An 8,842-nucleotide genomic window follows, 5' to 3' on the forward strand; every position below is an offset into this window, starting at 1 on the left:
CTACGACGTTTGCTGCTTGAGAATAATCCAATGTCTGTGTCATGGTTCTAAGGGCAGCATGAGATATTAAGTGACGAACAAAGCTCAAAGGGTAGTGTAGGTCCCAGGGCGAAACGTGGATTGGTGCCCACGATAGAGCATAAAACCTGGGAAACGCCTGCTGAACCAACACCAATGGGGAACGCTGGGAGCTCTTTCTTAACGAAAGACTGCAAACGGAAAAGGATGAAGGCGAGTCTCCCGCGCCTAAAAATCGGACAAATCGTACCAACTGGTTCTCCAGGTTGGAGGTTAGGTAGGCCTGATAACCCTACACGAAAAACCGATGTTGCGAAGCCACAGAAGCCTCGGACAAGATGAACTTTAAAACGACGAACGCGGCAACGACAACGGAATAACGATTTGCGCATTTCCTCGTGGAACGGGCGCTCCCCGTGCAGATCGAATGCTGCTCCTCAGCTAGCCGATACCCTGTCCAAATTTAAGGCTGATGTAACAACGTTGCAAGAGGTGCGTTGGACAGGGACCGGCTTCCTGGAGAGGAACCACTACACCATATATTATAGCGACCATCCAGTAAACCATGTGCTCGGAGTAGGTTTCTTAGTCAGCCAAAAAATGAAACCTGCTATTATCGGCTTTGAAGATAAGTACGAAAGGCTATGCGCTCAGCGTTCACGCCCCTACAAAGGAGACTTCGGAGTCGGAGAAAGCAGAGGCAGTTGAGCGGACCCCGATGCCTGTCCCAAGTATAATATCAAAATCATACTTGGAGATTTCAACAGTCAAGTAAGAACGGAGCCCGTATTCAGACGATACATTGGCTCCCATAGCTTACATAGCGATACCAATGATAACGGACTGCGGTTTATTCATTTATCAGTATCGTGGGCCTCTACAGACGAGACCACTTTTAATCAAACTGACCACGTGCTGATCGAAAGCCGCCACCTCTCAGCCTAGACGAATGTCAGAACATATAGGCTGTTGGCATAGTGCTCCGAGCTCGAATTACAGCACCACCAACAATCCCCTGTAACAATCAGGTGTGAGTGAATATTGGAGCCATTCATAACACGGCCCTCCATAGCATCTATAGAAGGAAAATGGATGGCGTAATAACTGCAGCTAACAGATGTCCTGGAGATGAAGCATCAACAAATGATCTCCACAACCACCTGAAGAGCATTGTCATTGATACATTGAAAAGTCGGAACGGCTGATTCGACGACAAGCTAGTAACGGAACGGAGGAATGCACTCTCAAAGACCGCGGGCACGCGCAGAGACTTATCACGGACTCCGTCGAGCGGAGAAGCAACTTCATAGACGGAAAAATGAAGCCTGGGAGAAACAACAAGTCTGTAAACTCGAAAAGTACAGGAAGCAACCGCACCAGACCCGAAGGCGGAAGTTTTACCAACAAATCAGCAGGATGAAACCTTATACATTTCTATGCTCATCCTGCCCAGACGAAAAAGGAAATCTGATTTCTGACAGGATGGGCATATTGGGCGATGGGTTGAGTATTTTGATGAACTGCTCAACAACCAAAATATCGGCGACAAATGCTGCCAGCACCACGCATAGAAGAAACAGTCCGTGCACTCCACGGGCTTAAAAATACAAGTCACCAGGCAGCCGAATTGGTTAAACAACTATGATATTTTTTTTCTCGCTATTAATCTGGTATTGTACGTCACCGTAACCAAATCCTGGGAACAGAACTGTCTCAGCATGGTTGCCTCTAATCGTCTTGACATTAACACCCAAGCTCTCGGCCTTATGGATCTTTCATCGTAAAAGATCCTATCCCCTTAATTGATACAATGCCACAAATGTTATTAAATCGAATCCATGGCTCTTGAACCAGAAAAATGTAGAGGCCGTCTTGCAGCTTTGACAGCCTCGCTGCCAGCAGATAGGAGGAGGCTTTGGCATGCTGCAGGTTAATTTGACCTATCTTCATGTTTTTCGACTTAGTCTAATTGTAAACGGAAAACTGTTTGAAGCGCATGCCGCGGTCGGCGTGTGAAATGGTTCCCTCACACCGTACCGCCAGAGACTCGATCCTCTCGTGTTTGATTTCTCCGAGAATAGCCGCACTTGGAGGTTCAGCAGTTCCCATGTCCTCATCCATGAAAAATCTCATCTCATCCCGCGGAGCATTTGTCTATTTTTCACTTAGCACCTTCACTGGTTTGCGGTGTCCGGTTTACATAGATTCGATCACACGGAGCGGCATCAGGTCAGTTTCGTTCACCTCTCTGGCTTCTCTTTCTTCCGCCTGTTCCGTAAATGATGTAGAAGAATTTACTAGCCCGGTTTTGTTGATGCCTCTGACATCGCAATATGTGCTGCTCTTCACCAAAAGGTGAATCAAGTCTGGCAGCCGTTGAGCCTCTTCTCCAGACAGTTAAACCTCGCACAACGGAACTACAGCACCTAAGATCGAGAACTGCTCGTCGCGTACTTTAGCATTAGATACTTCCGCTTCTCCCTAGAAGGCAGCCCGTTCACAGTGTTCACGGACCATAAGCCTCTCACATATGCTTTGAAACAAAAACCCGACAAAGTGTCCCCTCGTCAGCTTCGACACCTGAAATTTATAAGCTAGTTCACGTCCGACATACAGCACGTGTCCGGCAAGGACAACATAGTTGCTGACGCTTTGTCACGTGTCTCCGAGGTTAACATCTCGCCTCACTCGATTTCTCGGCTAGGCGCAGGTAGATGACGCCGTACTTCAAAGCCTCAAATCCTCGAATCTCTGCTGCGAATACTCGGAAAAGGGACCCCGGCCACCTTTCGCAAGGAAGTGTTCCACGCGGTTCACGACGTAGCGCATCCAGGCATCAGGACGTCAAATCGGTTAGTCACTGAGAAAAATTTCTGGCCCTCCAGAGAGTACATTGCATGCCTAAAGTGTAGTGTAGTGTCACCAGGCATGTAAGAAAAGAAGTGGGCTCATTTTCCCGCATCACCAAGCGGCTCCACACCATACACCTCGACAGGTTTACGCGGTGGCCTGAGGCAATACCTCTGAAGAACATTACGGCGCAATCTTGTGCCGAGGCCCTCTGTTGAGAGTGGATCCCTCGCTTTGGCGTTTCTGCAGTGATCATCACTGACCAGGGAATGCAATTTGAGTCCACCCTTTTCTCGGAGTTAGGCAAACTCCTGCGATTCAAATGCCAGCGAACTACGGCTTACCACCCCCAATCCACTGGGATGCTAGAGCGTTGGCACCAGACGCTGAAAGTCGCCATTACGGCTCGCGATGCGACGTCCTGGACTCAAGTCTTGCTTCTCATCCTATTCGGCCTACGAACAACCCACCGAGAGGAATTTGCTGCCAGCCCCGGGGAGTTGGTATACGGGGAGAACGTAAGGCTCCCAAGTGATCCGGTCTTCGACAAGAGATCTGGTCTCACAGATTCCGCTGCGCCTGCTGAGAGACAACCTTCGCCGCATTAAAACCACACCTCCAACCCGACACTCGCCCGCACCTGCCTGTGCCCCCAAGGAGCTGCACACGTGCAAGCACGTCCTGGCCAGGACGGATGCTGTCCGGAAGTCGCTGCAGCCTACATACAAGGCCCGTACCGCAGCATTTCTTCCAACTCGAGATCGGGGGACATAAAAAGGCTGTCTCATTATTCAGGCCCGTTTGCGCCCCAAATCAACGTCGCATTCGCTTCGCCGAATGATGGAGAACGCAGTTCCGGATTCAGTCGCTGAAACACCTAAGTTTCATCTGGGGGCGGAATGATGTGGCGCAGCGGGGTTAACATGCTTGTATCCGAGAAAAATTCCGCACCAACTCCACAGACCATCTTTGATCGGTCGGTGGGGAATACTGTGACCCAACTTTGAAAGTCATCACCGGTCCTCCACCGCGCCCTGTTTGGAAAGCCCACAGCAAAACCCCAAGTGAAGCTCGAACGAACAGAAGGCGAAACTAACAAGTCTTCAACCAGCCATACCACTTATCGTTGCCGCCGGCACCATAGGTAGTGCCCCCTGTTAGCATTCCGCGGTCCCTGAGAGAACAAGACAAATACAGACACTCCCCAAGACCTAACGTTGATCCTAGTGTCTGTTGAGAGCACGGCCAACTGCAGTCCTACCAGATCAAACAATCAAAACCACTAATTTCTAAACATCTCCACATTCTTTGTATTTTAACATACCACAAATTAGATAAGAGTAAACCTTGTACAATTACATTCCGATTTCAGTTTTGCTGCTGTTTCTCGAGTACAGCATTGTGTGCATTTTACTTACTTAGATTTGTCCCTAATGTCACGCAATTCATTTAATTCTTGTCCACTTTCTCATAAATAACTTAAAAATATCCATTTGTATTTCACTTAGTAACATGTCTCCTCGTCCGCACTCAAATGAGATATAAACAACTTTTAACAACTTACTCACAGGTGCCGCCTGCCTCTATGCTCCTGCCTGATTTCGGCTCTTTTCTATTTCTGCTTGAGCCGTCTAGTCGCTGTCCGAATCTCTCTCCGTGGAAGGCTGCTTGCGTCCGTACCCGAGCTGGTGGGGTCGAATGGATTTGCAACTACCCCCAATGGGTTGTTATTGTTCATCGCGTCCGGAGCAGAAGTTCCCCCTGCGGTTGCAGAAAAATTGAAAGCTGCCGCCTTGTTGACTGTTGAACTTCCGAAAATGCTCCCGGTTTGTTGTACAGGCTGGGAAGCTGCACCAAATGCGAAAGGCTTATTGCTTTCCGTTTGGGGTGCGCTAGAACCGAAAGCGAAAGGTGTGTTGTTTGCAGTTGGATTCGTATTGTTTGAATTGACACCACCTCCGAAAGTGAAAAGAGAGCCAGGAGGTTTCGCGGTAGCGGCTGAAGCTGCACCGAAGGGTGGAGGATTAGGGTTCGGGGCGGATGGGAATAGTGAACTCGATGAGTTGTTCGTTGCAGAGTTGCCAAAGAGATTTGTACCGGGCGCGGCACCTGCAGCCACATTGTTATTAGCTGGGGCTCCACCGAATGTGAACAGTTTGCCTGGCGTCATAGCCGGAGCGCCGAAAGCTGGAGCGGCCGTATTTTGAGAAGCTGGCGAGCCAAAAGCCGGTGGAGGAGGTTGTGGATCCGACTTTGTGGCTGTTGCTGAAAAGGCAAACGGTTTTACCGGCTCATTGGCTGTTGATCCGAAAAGGCTTTTAGTTGCGGGTGCTGTTGCCGAGGAGGCGTTGAATGAGAACCCTCCTGTTGCTGGCTTGTTGACTGTCGTGAATGCACTTGGCGCTGCTCCTCCTCCGAAAGAGAATGACTTAGTAACTTGAGGCTGCGCCTGGGCAGTCGGCGCTGCACTTCCAAATGCGAAAGGCGACGAATTGGGTGCTGGGGCACTGCCACCAAAACTAAAGCTTGCGGATGGAGCCTGAGGCTGATGTCCTGCTGCTCCTCCGAAGGCGAATGGAGTTGACTGGGTCGTTGCAGGTTGGGTGGCATTTGCGACTGTGCTACCGAAGGCAAAAGATGTTTGACTTGCTGGCGCCGCTGTTGTTGTCGTTGGTACTGATCCGAAAGCTGGTGCAACATTGCTGGCTGAATTTGAATTGAAGTTGATTGAAGGCTTATTAGTCGAAGATGATCCGAAACTGAATGTCGAATTACTAGCGGTGGTGGCCACCGGATTTCCTGCCGCTGCTCCGAATAGTCCTGTTGTTGCGGTTGGTGCCGGTGGTTGAGAACCGCCAAAAGTAAATCCACCTGAGTTAGAAGATGACAGCGCTCCTGAACTGCCAAATGTATTTCCAGATTCGCCAAACTTTGGAGGAGGTTTCCCGCCAGATGCAGCGGGGCTGAAGGCACTGGATCCGAGGCTTCCGAAAGATGGCGGGTTAGCCTGCTGCTGGCTACCGAAAGCAGGGACCGCAGGCGACGTAGAGGAGGTAGTGCTGGTGCTCGATCCAAACACAGGAAGTGGCTTAGAAACAGTCGATCCAAAACTTGATACGGAGGACGAGATCGAAGTTGAAGAGGTAGTTGCTGTGATTGCTGGCGTCGCGCCGAAAGAGAAAAGTGGCCTAGGCTGGCTCTGCGTAGAGACGGGGTTTCCAAATGCTGGTACAGAGGCCGTGAAAGATGAACTTTCTGATGTTTTCGACGCAGGAAATGATACGGAAGGGGACGAGGTGGCGGTAAACGTTGGAGCAACGTTAGACTGCGGCGGATTTGACGACCCAAACGAGAATAAGCTCGTGTTAGAGCTAGTGCTCGTTATTTTTGTTGCTGTTGTGCTTGCCGCCGTTGCACCGGTTGACGTGAAAGTTGCAGCGGAAACGATTTTGCTAGCGGCAGAATTTTGTTGTCCAAAAGTGAAGCCACCAGAAGGCGTCGGAGCTGTTGATGTTGCCACTGAAGTGGCCTTGCTAACTACTGCAGGCGTCGAAGATGTGGAAAAAGTGAGCCCTAGGCTTGGTTGTGGAGACCCAAAAACAGGTTTCGGTTGTGTAGATAAACTAAAGCCACTACTCGAGGAGGCAGCCGAAATTGCAGGAGTGGTGGTTGTAGTTTCACTTGGCTTAGTGGTTGTCATATTCCCAAAGCTAAACACTGGCTTGGGCGCTGACTCAGACACTTTAGTCGAATCGCTGGAAGCTATCGCACTGGGGATGGAAGCTGACGATGCAGCAGGCTCAACTGGCTTGGCCCCAAAAGTTAATGTCGCTGTACTCGCTGTTGACGTGGAAGCGGATGTAGTGCTCGATGAAGTGCTAGTGGCGATCAATGGCTGTGACGAACTGGTTGTCGGTACCGTTGAAGTTATTCCAGTTGAGGTTATTGAAGAATTCGTTGTAGAGATCGATGAAGAACTAATTACCGCTGCGACTGCTACCGTCGCTTTTTTGGGCAATTCCTCCACTTTGCTGTCAACCTCGTCATCACTGTCGTTCAGTTCGCCGCTCAAACAACTGAGCATCAAAGACAGTTTAGAGCTCTGCACCCGCTCTATGAGGGCGTTTTTGCCAGTCAACGTTGGTGAATGTTTTTTGGGCTTTATGAAAGATATACCCGCGATGCCCTCCTCTTCTGGTTCACGAGTTTCCTTGTTCTCTCTACGAATAACCTCCGCTGTGTCGTAATCCTTATTGAAAAGGGTCAGCTTGGGTTTCTGTGGGGCCGGTTGTGGCCTCTTCGGCTTGCTTTGCACTGGAGCCGACTCGACCGCAGGCGTCGGTGGAATGGGCGTAAGCTGATCCGGCGGATAGTTCAGAAGATCTTCCGATGCAGAATTGCTAGTTATGACATAGTTCCGATCGTTGCAGTGCTGTTTAGCCCGAGGCGGAGCTAGATTCCCACTGGAAGGTGAACCGCGTCCAATTGGCGGACGACCCTGAATGTCCTGCAGCTTTCTTTTTGGAGTGTTTATCAGCAGACTCGAACTTAGAGAACTGGAGATGTCATTGTTTTTAGTGCAGGGTCGCTTCTTCTGTCCTGCGCTTTCGGGTGAGCTTGGCTTCGATTCGGGGGAAGCGGGAACTTCACGTTGTCGCTTAGTGATGACGGACACCTGCTGCGAAGTTGAGTTAATGTTGTGGAGAGGTAGATGTAAGCGGTGGCGTGAATCCTCGTCGGATTCTTTGCAATACTTCTTTATGCTGTCGTTGCAGTCCACGTCCTGAAATGAAAACAAAAGGGTCATAAGTCGGTCCATGATAAAAGTAGAGGATCGTACGTCGCTGTTGATCCTTTTCCGGGAAATCTCTTTCAAAGCATCCAGAACACTGCGCGTGGGATTTACGTCATTTTCGGCAGGCGGCACGATAGGCCTGTTGTCACGAGACTCCCTCTCGTCTAGTTTGCCGATTCCAGCCACTGCTGGGGTTATGGAGCCCGTTCGAAATATGCTCGACCGAGTGCTGACTTGGTATAAGGACTTTTCTGGAGAAGAAACGAAAAGTGGTGATTACAATGTTTGCATTGGCAACAATACCAACACCCTCCTTACCTGGCGGGGCTATCCGAACTGTCGATAGACTAGGTGTTCGCCTTGGGTTTACTTGCACCTCGGCTTTCTTCAGGTGAACTACGGGAAACTGGCCGGGCTTGCTGTACAGATTCCCCACGGACATGCTCCTGTTCAGCTTGGAGCTATTCTCGTGGTATTTCACGATCCGCGACGCCAGCCCCTTGCTCTGTACGTCCGTGTAAACCCTGAAGTGAATGTATTCTAAATAGATGAGCGTCTTTGTTGCGAAATTGCACCGACTTACCTTGGGTCAATCTTCCGCATTGGCGACGCGACCTTCGGCACTGACTTTTGTAAAATGCTGCCGTTGCTGGTACCCGCGGAGCTTTTCGCTGGGCTCATTTTCCCGCCCCATGGAAATTTTGAATGTAGGCTGTTTGGGGAGAAAGATTAGTTCGGTTAGGGCTTTGCACAAGCGGCAGGAGTCGAGCCAACTTACATGGATCCGTTAATTTGAGTCGACTCGGCCAGGGGACTTGCGATGTTCGAGGCGCTGAGGCTCAGATGACCTCCCAGTGAATAACTTCGTTCCATCGCTCCTGTCACTCCCTGCGCTGCTATTGCCCGTCGTTGTATTTCCAATTTGCGCTTTTCAATTAGGAATTTCAAACCCAACACTTTGACATAACCCCAAAACTTTTTAAGCGAAATATTTTCATCTATACTTCATAAACACTCGATTTCAACGTTCAGTAAAATTTTCAATTTTTGCTTAGCAAACAAAAGTCTTATCGCGCAATTGATTAATTCAAGTACTGACGTACGCCGTCGAAATCAGTACAGAATACGGGAATACGTTACATAGACAAACCTCTGAATGGAAGTTCGCACGCCATCGGC

The 8,842-nt window shown here is 49.8% G+C and overlaps 1 protein-coding gene across 1 annotated transcript; it reads right to left on the reverse strand.

The window, feature by feature from the left end:
• Nucleotides 1–4,154: 4,154 nt before the first annotated feature.
• On the reverse strand, nucleotides 4,155–8,842 carry LOC119659579 (mucin-5AC). Its single transcript, XM_038067736.1, has 5 exons — nucleotides 8,442–8,842; nucleotides 8,247–8,375; nucleotides 7,982–8,187; nucleotides 7,709–7,914; nucleotides 4,155–7,651 (listed from the first exon to the last, which is right to left on the reverse strand). Exons 1-5 carry the CDS (start codon nucleotides 8,534–8,536, stop codon nucleotides 4,481–4,483), a joined length of 3,807 nt encoding a protein of 1,268 aa, XP_037923664.1. The 5' UTR covers nucleotides 8,537–8,842; the 3' UTR covers nucleotides 4,155–4,480.

The sequence above is a fragment of the Hermetia illucens genome, chromosome 6 (genome assembly GCF_905115235.1).
Source record: "Hermetia illucens chromosome 6, iHerIll2.2.curated.20191125, whole genome shotgun sequence".
Taxonomy (NCBI): domain Eukaryota; kingdom Metazoa; phylum Arthropoda; class Insecta; order Diptera; family Stratiomyidae; genus Hermetia; species Hermetia illucens.

Coding starts and splice junctions, on each gene's coding strand:
- LOC119659579 (XM_038067736.1), bottom strand. CDS start 8,536: ATGGAACGAAGTTATTCACTGGGAGGTCATCTGAGCCTCAGCGCCTCG. Junction 8,376..8,441: donor ACTCAAATTAACGGATCCAT/GTAAGTTGGCTC, acceptor CTCCCCAAACAG/CCTACATTCAAAATTTCCAT. Junction 7,652..7,708: donor GGAAAAGGATCAACAGCGAC/GTACGATCCTCT, acceptor TTTTCATTTCAG/GACGTGGACTGCAACGACAG.